This window comes from Siphateles boraxobius, unplaced genomic scaffold, assembly GCF_051911475.1.
Source record: "Siphateles boraxobius isolate OS27281-9 unplaced genomic scaffold, OSU_SipBor_1 33, whole genome shotgun sequence".
Taxonomy (NCBI): Eukaryota; Metazoa; Chordata; class Actinopteri; order Cypriniformes; family Leuciscidae; genus Siphateles; species Siphateles boraxobius.
In genome coordinates this window covers 1062175-1079729 of record NW_027508953.1, presented here as the reverse complement: position 1 = coordinate 1079729, position 17555 = coordinate 1062175, and the positions used below count along the sequence as shown (strand labels likewise).

General features: G+C 37.9%; 1 protein-coding gene across 2 annotated transcripts in view; it reads right to left on the bottom strand.

The window, feature by feature from the left end:
* The window catches only part of itgb8 (integrin, beta 8), a 33065-nt gene extending 27125 nt beyond the window's left edge, over positions 1-5940 (bottom strand). Inside the window, exons 1-4 of one of the 2 annotated variants that reach the window (XM_077194848.1) lie at positions 5536-5940; positions 4033-4118; positions 2124-2295; positions 891-1137 (exon numbers count right to left, since the gene is read on the bottom strand). In XM_077194848.1, coding sequence (XP_077050963.1) covers positions 891-1137; positions 2124-2295; positions 4033-4118; positions 5536-5629 — 599 coding nt within the window. In that variant the 5' untranslated portion in view covers positions 5630-5940. The remainder of the gene's footprint in view (positions 1-890; positions 1138-2123; positions 2296-4032; positions 4119-5535) is intronic. The other variant, XM_077194849.1, reaches the window with a different exon arrangement.
* Positions 5941-17555: the final 11615 nt, after the last annotated feature.

Genomic DNA, 17555 nt, shown 5'->3' with positions numbered 1-17555 from the left:
AATGGAAATGACAAAAGAACAACACTATTAAAACACTAAAATAAATAAAAAATAATAATATAATAAATAAAAGTAAATAATAATAATAATAATATTAAGTTCTAAACTTTCTAAAACTAAAATACATATAAATCCTACAAATTAATTAAAAATATTTTTCTAAAAACTAAAAACTAATAAAAATGACAAAAGCACAAATTACTAAAACAAAAAATTATTAAAACTATTTATATTAAAATACAACTGAAAATATAAATATAAAAGCAATTCAAAATACTATAATATTAATACTAAAATAACACTGAGATCAACTGAGCTCAAAACATTTCTCAACAGTTGAACTTGACACATTCGTGTCTGTTTTTATTTATTTTCTAAAGTAAATACTCAAACAAGAAGTAAATACTCCAAAGTAAATACTCAACAGAAACTCAAGGAAATCAGACATATTGTTTGAATATTTTGGATCTTTCTGTTCGCATTGCCATTTTACAAAGTCATTATCAAGGTCAAGAAAAGGTCCTTCATAAAAAGACAACAAAAAGGTTTCACAAGATTTACAATTTGTACAAAATAATCAGCTAAACTGCGAGCGATACAGAGCAATAATATTTACAAGAGATCTCAAGGACTCAACTTACATGTTTATCCTAAAAATCCCTTTCAAAATGTAAAATAGACGCACGCGAGTGGAACATTGACCCACTGTAAGTGTATATAGCAGCTCAGATCATCAGTTGAGAAATATTCCAGATTGCTTATTGCTGACTAGTAGAAATGGCTTAATTTTGTAAAAAGGTTTTGAAATATGTTCAAGTAAATGTAATAATTGAAGATTTAAAGAGTTAATTATTATGAGACTAGAGCTGTCATTAGTGGCTGATGTTCACCTGCAGGGGTTCAGGAGTTTGGAGGGGTGCACGTCGATGTACGGAGACACCGGTTTATCCACGAAAGAGCCGAAGCCCACCCTGAAGTCGCTGGAGTGTTCCTTCATCTGGTGAGACAGAGCCAGACCCACAGTCTTCAGCCGGTCCAGGTTGTCCTGCATGGACGCCGAGACGTCCACTAGATAGTACAGATCCACAGGGTACCGCTCCAACTGATGCACCTCAATCACGAAGCTCGCCTCGCTGCCTAAGACAGGAAATGACATCATCGTCACTCTTTTACATTTCATGAGGAAGCTCTGGGTTTCTGCATTTATGTTAGCCCGTTGTTATATGGTTTCTAAGCTGTTTTAGGTTTGCTAGGGTGTTCTTGGTTGGGACGCATGATATATGGAATTAAAATTGATTGCGGCGGTCAAATCGCACAAGTTGCGATTTAAAAAAGTATAAATAAAAGTGCAATTGGTTTACACACGTGTAGTTCATTTACTGTGAAGCTGCATGCATGTAAATGAACATACGGTTCCTTCTCTCTTAAACCGGCGGCGCATTCATTTATTTGCCGGCAACCCGTCAAAATAAAAGCTTATTGGTATACAGATTGAAAATAAAGACCTCGAGACTTTAATATTGGTATTGTAATTTTACAGTACATGAACATTTTATTTTATTACTCAAATTTTTTATTTTACACTATAATAGTATAACAACATATTTCTTATTTTAATAATAATCACAATAAAAAAACATAATTTTTATAGTCATTTTTATTTTATTTTTGAATGTTGTTTTATAGTCATAATTTATAGATTTGGTCAGTGTGGGTGATGTTGCCAATGAAAACTCAATTATTTTTTTTTTATTCTGTTCATGTTCATGTTATTGTTTGATTTTAATTCATGTAAAGATTGGAGCCCTGAAAGGATTTAACACTTAAAGGGATAGCTCACCCCAAAAAGGATCGTTTTCATTTTGGGGTATTCAGAGTAAAGAGTCATTTTTCAGCTCTTTTTTTTAAATTTAATTAAAAAAATATTTTTCTATGCAGTTGTTCTCCCCAACAAAATCACTGCAATCCTTCTAGAATGATTAATCCAAAGCTATTCATGTCATGATGAAACTCCCTGTATTTTTTCACATATCACAATGTTAGTTTTCCCAGTATTGTGGAAATTGTGTTTTCCAGGGCATTTGTGTATCAGTTTAGTGTTTTATTCAGGCACATTTGGTTACCTGGTCGTAGGTGTATGGAAATCTCTCTCGGTGACACCTGTGAACTGCTGATAGTGGCGTTCACTTCCACTTTCACATTCGGGTTCTCGATAAACTCCTCTTCACAACCCCTGACTCGCAGGTCGGACACAGATGCGCATCGCTGACTTACATGCGCCCCGTCCAGGAACCTCTGTCAGGGTAAACAAGCCATCAGAAAGGTCAAGGGTCACTGCAAACGTCTGCTGCTTCAAGAAACAGGGCGGCTGTTGTGTAGGGTGGCATTATTGAGAGTCCAGGAGCGTGTGAAAGCTCTTTGGCTCAGAGACTGTTGTTGAGACGTGGGTCAGGGATTATTGTGACTGGTGCCGAGCGCCACAGCCGCTTAATCAACTTATTTTCCTAACCACAATATGCATGACTTTCTTTACAAAGAAAGCATTTCAATTAAGCCTTTGTCCCAAGACAATAAACATGTCGGTTAAAGCTCTATAAACTGACTAACTAAACCACATACTTTAATAGACAAAACTCTCACATTTCTTTTGACTGAGGTAGACTCGCTTCTCAAATCGTTCTGTTTATTAAAAGATGTGAGATTCTTGAAACAATATATGAATTTTTTTGAATGGTGTGGTGATAAGTTTTCATTTGTTTTCCTCTGATTCTAAATGTTTACGTTTATTTTAGTGCCTTCAAATCAATTAATCGAGATTAATTGCATCTAACATAAATAATATGTGTGTGTGAATGTACATCTATACAGTACACACACACACACACACACACACACACACACACACACACACACACACACACACACACACACACACACACACACACACACACACACACACACACACACACACACACACACACACACACACACACTTTATGTTTTATTTTATAAACTTTTACATTAGATGCAATTAACAGATTTGACAGCACTATTTTATTTATTAGGCAAATTTATTATTTGAATCATTTATTATTATTTATTATTACTATTTTTTCAAAATTGTACATATAATTTGTTAATTTTGCTATATATGTTTATATATATATGTTTATATATATATATATATATAAAACAGTGTTCTTTTAGTGGTATTCATAAACTATTATAGTATTTATTAATATTTTAAACTACCTTTACATTTTTCATTTTAGTGATTGTTTTATGTGCTTTTGTTTTTAGTACTTATGTAATTTTATGTATAGGTAATTTTATGTATAGCTTTAATTTTTTTTGGTTTTAGTAATTTTACTACTTCAAATTAAACTGACTTATTTCATTTACTTGCCAAAGCAACCTCTCAGATTGTTTAATTAAATTTTTTTTGCATAATATCTATATTTTAAAAATATCATATTTCAGCTTTATTTAAATTACTGAAGATGTTGTTTTTAGTTTACATTAAGCCTTAGTTTACATTAACAACACTGTGTTAAACTAACAGTTGTAGTTGCTCAGCATTTGTTCATTCATATCTTAAAGTCCCCCTGTGGTGAAAATCAAGCTTTTAAAGTTGTTTATATATCAATGTGGTGTTTTTAATATGCTTTAAGACAAATATGTGTAAATAGATACGCCGACACCATTGCTGAGTATTTCCTCCTTAAAACTGCAGTGAACCAAAGACAGTCTCAAAAACACGGTTTGAAATCGCTGGTGTTTCTGACGTCACAAACTACCTTGTAACCAATCATTGCCATATCAGTACATTCATGCCCATATCAGCGGTTTCTGCATTTCTATTTTATGGGTTCCCACGATCACCTAAGCTCTCGAAGCATTCTGGGTATTAGGGCTCTAGTGTTTTATCGCTAACAGACTAACAGACAAGCGCTTCACACAATTAAAACTCGAGCAGTGTGCCGAGATACAACAATAGCAGCTCTCTCTCTCACACACACACACACACACTACCTCCTGAGAGCACCATGCACATTCAGGGCCGCGTCTCAGACAGTCTTCACATGTGGAGGCGAGGGCAGACTGGCAACGGTTATCTGCTGAACACAGAGACATTTACACATGAATGAGCAAGCGTTCAGATCTTCAGCGGGCCTTTGTGTCAAACACACACTCTGTCAGAACACTACAGCACTCTGTTAGCAGAGAAACTGTGTCATTGACAAATCACAGCACATCAATGGGAATATATTCATTTGCACAACCATTCTGTATATAACCTTTCTTTTCTAGTGGTTTCTAATGTGCCACTACACAGTATCAGACAAGATGTTACAGTTAGAACAAAAATATGTTCTAAGAACATTTTGCTATAAGAAATGAACATTCAAAGAACGCTATCGTTCTCTGAACGTTTAAAAAAATGTTTTTTCTTGGTTGTGTGAATGTTACGGAACATTAAATTCTGCAAACACTCTAAAAAATGCTGGGTTGTTTCAACCCAAAATTGGGTCAAATAAGGACCAACCCAGCCGTTGGGTTACATTTTTAAATAAAATATTTGGGTTCATCCATATTTGACCCAAATTTGGGTTAAAACAACCCTGCATTTATTAGAGTGTGGGAATGTTACATTTGAATGTTCTCTGAACGTTCTGAAACAACTGGTAACGTTTAAAAAGTGTTAGACGGATGTCAAACTGAAACATTTTAGAAAAAAAACATTGGTTACACTTTATTTTAAGGTGACATAGTTACATTGTTACTCAAGTAAGTACTGAGTAATATTAATTAACTACATTATACTTAATACTTAAATACTACATATAATTACTATAGAGTTACGTTTAGGGTTTGGTTTGGGTCAGTTACATCTAATTATGCATAATTTACAGTTATTACTATAGTAATTACATGTAGTAACGCGTAACTAGGTCACTTTAAAATAAAGTGTTACCAAAACATTCCATGAACTACGTATAGCTAATGTTTTATATAACATAGTGTTAATAATACCTGTGTTTAAAATATGAAATACTATCTAACGCAAAAAATATTTTTCACATTATATCTGAATTTAAAATGTAGGTATTATAGACTATATATTGCAACAGTAAATGTGAAACAGCATAAATGGGAGAAGCAACAACAATATCAGAGAAACTGATTAATAAACTTGACATTTCATGTTCTTAAGACAGTTTTTACCTCCAGTACCCTATAGTACACTTGACTCATGCCTGAATGTATAGCCTAATGTGTTTCACCTTCGACTTAAAATGATATATGAATATGTGGACAATTTCAATAACAATTAAAAAATAAAATAAAGACACTTTAAAATGAACATACACAGTTTTGAGAACCGCGTGACAACTTGCCCCATGTGTAAACACTGACATTCCCATTCATTGAGTTCATGATCTCAAGATGCATCTGACTAGACCATGACAGGGTAAAGACAATGAAACACACTGAACGTCCAGTGAAAGGGTTACGATCGACAGGCAAACTCACCCGAACCGGACCTCACGAGCAATATCAGCACCGAGAAGAGCAGCAGCATGCGAAGAGCAAACAGATCACAGTACGGACGCATGCAGGAAGTCATACCAGCATTGAGTGAGAGTGTGTGTGTCTGTTGTGTGTGTGACCGACTCGCCAGCGTCTCAAGGTTTGAACCGCGACTGAAAATCCCCCGGGAACACGTCAGACCCTCATCTGCGCGAACAAAGGAGAGCGATTCGGATCACCCGACAACCTAATCCAGAGCCTTTCACATTTCCAGATTCAGATTAAGCGCGGCGGAACCGCAGAGCGCGCGGGTTTTGTCATTTTGCGCTTTTACGCATCGGACACGCATCAGCCGCGCAGGTGACGCTCGCTCCGCGTCTGGCATCTGCATCTGCGGAGTCTTCTTGTGTCGACGGGCAAAGGTCATCGTCCGCGCGTCATTCCTTAAAGGTGTTCGGCGACGCAAGAAACTGCTTTCATTGTTGTTCATTGCCGTGATTTTGAAAGCGGAGATGAACGCCCACCTCACTGAATCAGGCACAGCGCTATGGTAACGAGACACACTGATCTGAGGTCAGGCTACTGTAGAGGAGGAGCAGGAATGTTAATGTTCCCTCCACTTGGACTTTTCTTCTGTATACGAATGAGAGGTTGTTGAGAAAACCATGGCAGGGGCAGTAAAATTCTTTCCGTCAGCGGGGAATAAAGAAATGTTGAGTGCATGGATCAAAGAAAAGAAAGGAAAGGGATCGTTCACCCAGAAATTAACATCATGCCATTTATTATTCTCCCTCATGCTATTTCAGACCTTTATAACACGCTGCTCTTATACAGTGAACGTGAATTGCAACTGGAATTTTCAAGCTTCAATAATGACAAAAAGAGATATTAAAGTTTGACATCAATGGACAAATGATGTTTGATGTCAAATTAATTTTGATTTGCCATTATTCTTTCAAAAGTAAGATTTTCGAAGGTTTTTGAAATAGTCTCTTCTGCTCACAAAGGCTGCATTTATTTGATCAAAAAGTTTAGTTTAGTTTAAGCAGTAATGTTGTGAAATATTATTGTGATTCATAATAACTGTTTTCTCTTTGGATATATTTTTAGGTGTAATTTATTCCTGTGATCAAATTACTCCAGTCTTCAGTGTCACACGGCCCTTCAGAAAATATTCTAATATGATGATTTGCTGCTCAAGAATCAGTTATGATTATTATCAATGTTGAAAACAGAATAGAAAGTTCAAAAGAACAGCAGTCATTTCAAACAAAAATCTTTTGTAACGTTATAAATGTCTTCACTGTGTCCAGTTAATGCATCCTTGTTAAATAAAAGTGTTCATTTCATTCCATAAATATGTCTGACTCCAAACATTTGCACATTTGTGCACTTAAAAACAAATATTTTTTTGAGATTTTCCTTAAATAGTGATTTAACTTTGGGTCTGTTCATCATGCAAACTATCATATGGTTTTTAAAGGCGTAGTGCACAAACATTTATGGAGCATTTTGTCGCTATTTGAGTTTGACATTTTCTTTCCTCATTCACTTTCAGCATGAAAAAAAACAAATCAAATCATATGCTTTTTGGAATGACATACAGGTAAATGATTGGCGAAATTTTCATGTGTGTACTATTCCTTTAAGGAAAAGGCTTCTCTCCAGAAGCACATCGCATACTACGAGCAACAAATTACACTTCAAATTAGAAGCGTCAGTAAGACTGTGGTTAAAATATATTCGTGTATTCTTTGACAAACGGATCAGACTTCATTTTCAGCTATTAATAGAGCACAACCACGACTGTGTAGTTTAGTTATACACAACACACTGTGAAAAATTGGGACAACAACAGCCCATCTCTCCAGGTCAAAATGAGTGTTTCACCATGGGTGGAGGAGGTGAAGGACAATGGTGTCTCCTATTCGGGAGATTACGTGACTGGGTCCAACATGTAGGACGTGTCCCAGTGGAGGGACGGAGTGACTGTCACAGAGAGAAAGTGAAAGGATGGTAAATCACTGTGTGATCTGACTCCACTGTGATTATGCTGTAATGTAGGTCATGAGACTGATGCTAAGAAAAGACTTTTTTTTTTACTAGGAAAAGGTGACACTTCATAAAGTTTAATTAGGTTTTGTGTTAAACTTTTCCCAAACACATGGGGAGATATACGGCAACAGTCATGTTTTTTATAATCCCGTTGCTATATCACCTAAAAGAAGAAAAAGAAAAGAAAAAAAACCTCCCACATGTCGCCCACATGTTGTTCCAAAATATGCTGTAATTTATTTATTTATTTATTGCGGAACAGCCGGTGGTCAAGCTCAATACAGCGCCATTAAATATATATTATATTTATTTGTATATGTTGAATAAATATAAAAATATATTTTAAAAAATATACACTACCGTTCAAATATTTGTAATGTTTTTATAAGAAGTCTTTTCTGCATTAATTTAATCAAAAATACAGTAAACACATTAATAATGTATTAGTTTAAAATAACAGTTTTCTATGTGAATATACAGTAAACTGTAATTTATTCCTGTAATTAAAGCTTGATTTTCAGCATCATTACTCCAGTCTTCAGTGTCACATGATCCTTCAGAAATCATTCCAATATGATGATTTGATTTTTTCAGGATTTTTGATGAATCGAAAGAAAGAACGGCATTTATTACATTATAAATGTCTTTATTTTCATCAATGTCACTTTTGATCAATTTAATACATCCTTGCTGAATAAGAGTATTAATAAATAAAAAAAAACGTTTGAACAGTAGTAGTGTATATAAACATACTGTATATCAAGTCTTTGATGCCATTTATAATTTAAATTTTGTTCAAAAATGGTACATTGTGACATTGGCATCAATTAAAGGGGTGGTGAAACGCATTTTTTTGAAGGCTTGATTGTGTTTTTCTGGGGTGCACTGTAACATGTGCTCATGCTCGTTTTTTAAAAATTGCATTATTTTTCATATATTTTACCTTTATTCTACACTGCTCTGCCCCTTCTTGTAAAAACGGTTGGATGATTTCCTGGTTCTATGAAGCCAGTCCCTCAAAAATACGCAATGGGCTCAGATTGGTTAGCTGGCCCAGTGTGTTGTGATTCGCTAACCATCTAGTGCACCGTTTTCCGGAAACGTCACGCCCCGCACCTTTACCATAGTTTGTGCTTTGGTGTATTATAAACAATGGCATCAATAAAACCAATCGGACCCGGGGAAACGTTAGTGAAGATGATCGAGCAGAACCTGTTCAAGAACGGCTGTTAAACGACGTTTTTTTTGTGTTGTTCTCTCATTACTTTTTAGATATGCTGTTATTTAACTGTAATAATTATTATAGAATTACAAAAAAATAAGCTTCATAAACAAGAATTTCATGTAATCGTTCTAACAAATTATACTACAGTCCTCAAAGGGATTTTTTTTAGTAAAGACTGCGGATCTATAGTGATCGTTTCTGACTGTATGCCATCGTTACTTTTGTATTTTTAGAACGATTGTAGACAAATATCTGTCGACAGAACTATTAACCCAAAACAAACACTAAACATCGGCTACCAAATCAAACACAGAACCATGTTTAGCCTTCCTGTAGATAAAAAAGCATGTAGATAAACATAAAAGCTCTAATCAAAGAATAATTTACACTAATTCCAAGTTCGCTGTTGAGATTAAAAAAAGTTTGTAACATTAGGTGTTTATCGGATACCGTAAAGTATGAATGAGAATTTAACAAACCAGCAGAGACAAACAGCGTTGTCATTTGTTTACTTCCTTGCTACAACGTACAATTAACAATACAAACTATTACAGGAAAACACATCAACGAAAAATAAATCATACTTACAGGTTGTGGCCCGTATACAAAAGCTTCTGTTTTTAAAGTTGGAACTGCTCCATCTTTCAGAACAAGCCGATGTGCGAATCCTGCATTGAACTCGCCACGATTGTGAAAGCTTTCCTCCGTAACATGTGCAGCACAGGGAGCGAGATTTGGGTCATAATTATGAGGGACTGATATAAAAATAAATTTTAACCATTGATCCCTAACTCCCTCGTCCCTAGGAAGGCTGAACAAAGTGGACCTGCAATCCGTATGAAAATAACCGCAGCGTTTCGACGGCATTTCGGAAACTCATCTCCAAAACAGCAATATAAAATGGCCCCGCCCCGCTTAAGTATTCTCGGAGGAGGGGTTTATGTAAATAATGGGATATGCTGACGTCAGCAACTCCGGAGGAATGTCGTGTAGTCCAAAACCGGCTGTATGCTGTAGTCCTTTTGAAATTGAATTTTTAAAAAGCAAATATCTCCCTTTGCTTTGAACTTTGAGCGCTGTAACTTTGCAGATGTTGTTTATGCTCAAACAGCAACATTACACACTAGCTAAAGTTAGAAAAGTGAAATCGGGTTTTACCACCCCTTTAATCTGCTCTTCCACTGAAAAAAAAACTGCATTTGTGTTTAAAACATAGACTGTAAAAAAAGATGGACGACGCCCCTTCGCTCTCTTCCATTGGCGAGAAGTTGAGCCGCCATTGTCCCGATATGGCGCTGACATCTTGGGACTTGAGTCTGCGCAGTTGCGATTTCGGGACCAGACATGCGCAGAAGTGAGCAGGAAGTAAAGCTGCGAAATCAACATCCCGCTCTGGTCCCGCCCTCACTCTCGCTGAATCAAGCGTAAGCACACGCCTCTGCTGCAGAACAACACATTATGTCGGTATGAAATAATTAATTATAGAAATTTAGATATTAGATTTAAAGCTCCAATCTCCTCAGTCCTCCAAAGATCCCGAAAAAAAGTCTGTTGTTGCTTCAGTGACTACTTTGCTCAGAGAACCTGTCAATCACAGCTGTCAATCATGTACGCCACTGCGCCGTTTTTATAGCATCAAATAACTAACTAAAAACAAACTTATTTTAAAAACAAACACTTGAAATTACATCAGCGTGATGAAAACTACAGTAAATGACAGAAACTATCTTTGGAAAAAAGATATGTGCAGTGTAATTTAATTGTTTAGTTGGTCTCGAGTCCGATTGAATAACATGGGGAGGCGGGGTTTATGAGGTATACTAGGACCGGTCACTGGGGGGCGATCGAGACGTTTTGGCTTCACTTTTCAGGGCTTGACCGGCACGCTTGGTTTAAAACAACATGCAGGCAAATAAATAATGACTGAATATACATTTTTGGGTGAACGACTCTTTTAATGACTTCTTTTCTATATAAAAGCTACACTTAAATGCTTGACCGTTAGGTTTGTAATTCCAATACTACTTTCGATGACTTTCATTATTCTAAAACATGGACAGTACAATGACAGTAGACAGTAGAACGGCAGGCAGTGCATTGGATGTGATTGTAAGATTTTTGCGTGTTTCTCATCCTCCCCCATGGCCTTTGTTTGTCTTGCTGGTCGGTTGGGCTTGAGGCCATGCTGGTCTGGTTTAATCTTCCTGCCACAATATATCACATTCCCCAGCTTTGACCATCGGTCTCTCCGCTCCGGCTGCCCGCTGACCCAACGGGGCTTTTTTTCAAACTCCCAAACAAACGGGCCTCTGTAGCATCATGGTTATTTTCTCTGCCGTGACATGTTTTGGTTAAACCTTAAAAGGCCAGTGACAACTTCAATATTTCACTTGCTTTGCATGCTGCAAAAACGCTCTTTGGTATGATGATTTCCATAAATCAACTTGTACATGCTCTGTTCCCAAACCTAGCAAGCTGCCTACCTAGACAACATTATAGGAATCATAACAGATACTTTGATTTAAACAAATTCCAGAATGCTAGAGGGTTTTAGAATGCAAAAGCCTTTAGAATTTAAATTCAGAATTCTAAACAAAAAGCTAAATTACAAATGTACTTCTTCATTTAATACAGAAAACTATCACTAAATATAGACTATTTTACCTGATATTTATGTGGGTTATGCATTTTTGTGCTTGTTAGAGTATTATCAACACGCTAAGGTCCAATACTCAGACAGCAAAGTGGCTTGAGTTTTGGAAGTAAAAATGTTCAAAGGTCAAAGGTCACCTGCCATACCTCACATGGCGGAACCATCAGAGGTCACGGCAGTGACGGCTCTAATCCGCAGGTTCCTAGCTGTCAGGTCATCAATCAGGGTTCGTTCTGCACAGAGCAGGTCAAAAGGAAACCGCTGCAGGTTAACGCATAAACACTGGTTTGAAAAGAACTAGCAGATGATAAAGGCCACAATGTTCTGAGTGGTGTTCTGTAGTTTTTAAGCTGCGTACCAATTCATTTGCTGCATCCTTTGAAAGCTGCATTCGACAGCCGAATGGCTCAAAGCTGTCCCGATTCGAAGGCTCCTTCAAATGTGTCCTTTCTTTCACGGGCCACGAAGAATAGAGCGAGTGGATCCTTCGCAGCCTAGCCTTTTCCAAGATTCATTGCACGCCAATGACTGGATTTTCTATTTTAGAGAAAATGCAGGATTTCACTTTTAATTTAAGTATTGGGATCAATCTAATGATACAAATGTAAAGATTAAAAAAGCTTTAAAGTGGTTCAATGTTGACTTTATCTTACTAAGATTGACAGTTGACAGTTGAATATAACTTTCAAAAAAGTCCAGTGCAAACAGGTCCTGTACTTGCTACTGCCAATATATACATGACACGCAAGTAAGACAAGCTGCTGCTGTACAATAAAGCGTAGATGAATTACCCGTAGCAGATCTATAAAGGTGGAGCTGGGGAAGGTGGAGGGTTTCTGAAAGCGCACTGCACTGCTAAGGCAAAGGCTGACCAAGTACTTGAAGGTTGAGCAGCGAGCTCATTGGCTACTGATACAGCAGCAACCAATCAGCTGTGCCCTATAGATAATGATGTGATTGCAATCAGATTGAGTTACAGTAAGGGCCGATCAGCCTGCGACATCTAGAGTTACATGGCAGAACTATGTTTTTATATAAATATTAAGTTATTATTCATTTAGTTAATATTAATTATCATTTTTAAATGGCTAATCTGAGCGATATATGTAGGTTGTGATGTTTAATATGAAAATAAACATAATTTGGATGGGCATTTTATATGACAAAAACATCTGATTTAAACATAATGACAGTCATTTTCATAAACTGAGTGATAAGTGGGATAAATATCTGTTGCGATGTTAAATATGAAATTACCACCGTTGAATGCTTTGAGAGGAAAGTCAGCTGTTCCCTGTGGAAGTGGCTAGGCCTACCACGAAGCCTCAGTGACATCGGCTTGTACGGGAGGAAGAACAAGCTAAAATTACCCTTAAGCAGTCTGAAGGAAGAGTTTAATGTAACCCGATCAAGAGAGGTGCTACTGTATAGAGACTCCAGTGACATCAAGGTCTCTTCGGCAGGCATAGAAATCCGAACCGGCAGGAAGTGGAAGGCCCAAGAGGCAGTAGATCAGGCTGAGTCACGGCTGCGACATAGTGAGCTGGTGGGGGCAGTGGCATCTGGACGGGCAGGACTCGGGAGAAATCCAAGACCTCACTTTAACAAGGCCCAGGGGAAGGAAAGGAGGCAGCTGATTCAAGAGGAGGTCCGAGCTGAGGTGGAAGAATTCCGCTGCAGCAGGTCAGTAGGGATGAGGCAGCAGGGAGCATGGACTCGATGGGAGCAGGCGGCAGACCGGAATATATCGTGGACAGAATTGTGGAAATCTGAGCCACACCGGATTAAATTCCTGGTTCAGTCTGTCTATGATGTCCTCCCCAGTCCATCCAATCCCTTCCGCTGGGGCCTGGCAGAGACACCACTGTGCCCACTCTGCCAGAGAGGAGGTTCATTAGAGCACATCTTGAGCTGCTGCTCAAAAGCACTGGGAGAGGGGCGCTACCGTTGGCGCCACGAGCAAGTACTGAGGGTCATTGCAGAGGGGAGCACTGGGATCGCCTGCAGTAAATACCAGCAACCAGCAAGACAGAACATTGCCTTTGTTAAAGCTGGGGAGAAGCCACACCAGCGCCTGAAGCAATCAGGGGGGCTGCTGGCAACAGCACAGGACTGGCAGCTGAAGGTCGACCTTGGGAAACAGCTCAAATTCCCAGAAAATATTGCAGTGACCACACTCAGGCCAGACATTGTCCTGGTGTCAGAGATAACAAGGCAAGTGGTCCTGCTGGAGTTGACTGTTCCCTGGGAGGACTGGATGGAGGAGGCTTTTGAGAGGAAGAGGGACAAGTACGAGGAGCTGGCAGGCGAATGCCGAAGCAGGGGGTGGAGGACCCAATGTAATCCCATCGGGGTCGGGTGCAGAGGATTCGTCGGCCAGTCACTGATTAGGGCCCTCAAGATGCTTGGAGTGGAGGGACTGCACATCAGGAAAGACGTCAAGAACATCACGGACGCCGCCGAAAAGGCGTCAAGATGGCTATGGATCAAGCGGGGCGATCCGTGGATCATTAAAGCTACTCAGACACAAGCCAGCATCTGATCAACCCTGGCTGGGTCGCCTGGGCGAAGGGTGTATGATGTTGTGAGACCCGAAACACCCAATGAACCCAGGATACATCACTGATGATGTGTCTGAGTTGCACCAGAGGTGCATTTCAAGAACTATGGAAATAAATGAAATTTGTTTATATCAGATGTGTATTTTATCAATATAACCAAATTACTTTTATTTGCATATTAAAGATAGCAACATACATTTTATGACTCAATTTAGCATGTTCACAATATGGCCATTTTTATTACTAAAATTAATAATAACTTAATATTTATATAAATGCACTTTATAGATATACATTATACAAGTTTGTTTTGTAATTCCAGGATCTGAATTGAAAACCATTGCGCAGATCACAAAGAATTAGCCATTCATTCAGTAGATCTGAAATACTTTGCACAGACTAGAGGAGTCTTTGTGACATTTTGAGATATGTGGCCTAAAATGTTAAATGCCATTCGCAAACCTTTCCACAAACCTTTTGAAAGGGGAACATGTACTGAATTCCCCCTCTAGATTGTTCTGTTTATCACACTGTGAAACCAACTAAACCCCGACATATTTATAGATCTGAAAATGGAAACACCCACACACCGACTCTTCATTACCGATTGATTGATGCATTGTCACATGGTCTAAACAACACTGCATAAAGACACAGAGCAACAGATGAGTGAATCTCACATTTCACCCCTAAATACAATTATATTTACATAGAGCAAACTGAGCCTGTTTTGAGTACCACTAGGATTTTTCTTTCTGCATTGTATCGTTATTTTCATGACAATTAAGCATGTTTTTCTTGTATATTCTCATTAATGGATCTGGAGATTTGATCTATCTATCTTTCTATCTATATCTATCTATCTATCTATCTATCTATCTATCTATCTATCTATCTATCTATCTATCTATCTCACCAATCAACTTGCTTAAGTCATTTTTTACTTGTATTCGAAAAATCGAGTTTAATCTTATATAACTAAGTTGAAAATTATTTTGATTAGTTAAATGTAAAAACAAGTTGCCATGACTTACTGATCATATATATATATATATATATATATATATATATATTTTTTTTTTTTTTTTTTACAGTGTATACCGTGTTTACATCTTTAGCTTGTTTTTCATATTGTCTGTTTCTTTATCATGCTAATCTATCTAATATCACACAAAATCCCCATTGTACAATTGTTTAGTGGTGAAGGATTTAGCACGCTTATAGCCTAGCAGTCGGTTAACCACATGCTGGACTTCACCAACAGGCCAAGAGACACAAACAATCTCCTTCCGCTCCCACTCGCTTTCACGTTTATGTTCTTTACAAGTGCATACTGTCACATCACCAGCGTGGGCTGTGAGCGGTCAACCACTCTACGTTATGTGGAATCGCCGTCATTTCATTATAATTGTGGAACATGGTTGCCACATTGTGACGTAAAATTAGTGGGTTAAGCTTTAGGTTTGCATTCATCTTCCAGAGGTTGAAGGATTTGTGCTGATGTAATCTTGTATGGTGTGTAATCTTGTGAACCACAGAGAGATGTGACGGCTCAGAACAGGTTGTGAGTCCTCATAGCTTCAGACTGACCACATGACGGAAGAACAACAAGTGAACTGAGTCAGACGCGTAGGCTTTCATTGACAGAATTCCCCTGAACTAATTAAACAATGTCTGAGGCAAATAATGCTGATCCATTATAAAAAATATGTGACATTTACATTTATTTCCTTGATGGTTTCTTACCAGAATGCGAAAAGCAAGACAGGCAGCAGAGAGTTTAAAACACATGCTAAGATAGACCTTAAAGGGTAACTAAACCCTAAAACAACTTTTTTTTGTTAATGATCTGTTGTAAGACTGGGGCTTTATTAATGCTGTTCATTAATTCAAGTAAATTGTTTGACATTTGGGTAAAAGTGTTTTAATTCTATAATATATGGTGTAAAAACGTCTGAGTGCTGCCCTCTTCAGGTTGAACGGTGGCTACTGCAATTGAATTTTCCTATTGGATGTTGTGGTACTGCGTGACGTAAGCAGGAACCAGCTCACCACGCCCTTGCCTACCTGTCCCAAATGGCGCACTTTCATGTGGACTTTCGGTCTTGTGGACTTAAATTGCACGTGCTCGCTGAGTCTACGAGTCCGTAGGCCGTCCCATTCATCACATTATTGATGAACAATGGTCAATCTATATTATTAATATTAATGTTACATTGACAAGTTGAGGTAACACTTGCTATGTAGCCAACAAATATTACATAATATCAACACTGGTACAGGAGAAATAAAATATTTGTAAAATAAAACACTCAAAGTTTTGTAACTATCTAATTAAACTGTGAAACAACGTACGTCGCTGTTTAAAGAAAACAATGTTAGCTAGCTGACCGGCATTAGCTCGTTCTGTTCGGTAATAATAATAATGATAAAATTGTCATTTTGCAGCCAATTCACAAACTTGTTCCCTCGATTATTTAAACTTTTAACAAGTCAATCATTTACTTATATGATGTGAAACAATTACAATTTAACCACAAAGAAACAAAAAGTGTTTTATAAAGTACTTACACTTGAAAACAGCCGCGTCTCCGTTTTCCGCAATTTTCAAATATAACAAGGAGAACTCCACTCCCGTGGCATCATGGGATAGTGAAGTGTACATCATATACGCACTTCAGAACCTCGCCGGAAGTAGTAGGTCATCCGGGTACTTTTCACATACTGTTTTTCGAATTTTATGAATTCGGACATACTACTCTGCTCGCCGACTGTTTTTCGCATACTATGTAGTAGGGAAGTATTCGATTTCGGAGGCAGCTCAGATAACTATGAACGAATGTTCTATTAACGTTACTGGAAGAACGTTTGTTCATAACTTTTAGAAAAACCTTGCCAGAACGTTTTGCGAATGTTTCCTGCTAGCTGGGTTACATTAGCCTGTTTGATGAACTGACCGTTTTGATCATGTGTGTCGCACAACATAATATTGTCATGACAATTCTCTGAGTGTGTGATATAGTAATGGATATGACAATGTTGATATGTTTAGTCTTGACGGAATATACCTGCTATGCTGCTGCTGTTGTTGTTATTGCTGCTGCTGTTATTGCTACTACTGCTGTTTTGCTGCTGCGGTTATTGCTACTGCTGTTGTTATTGCTGCTGCTGCTGTTACTGCTGGTGTTATTGCTGCTGCTGTTATTGCTACTACTGCTGTTTTGCTGCTGCGGTTATTGCTACTGCTGTTGTTATTGCTGCTGCTGCTGTTATTGCTTCTGCTGTTATTGCTGCTGCTGCTGTTATTGCTTCTCCTGTTATTGCAGCTGCTGCTGTTATTGCTGCTGCTGCTGTTATTGCTTCTGCTGTTATTGCTTCTGCTGTTAATGCTTCTGCTGTTATTGCTGCTGCTGCGGTTGTTGCTACTGCTACTGTTATTGCTGCTGCTGCTGTTATTGCTACTGCTGTTGTTATTGCTGCTGCTGCTGTTATTGCTTCTGCTGTTATTGCTGCTGCTGCTGTTATTGCT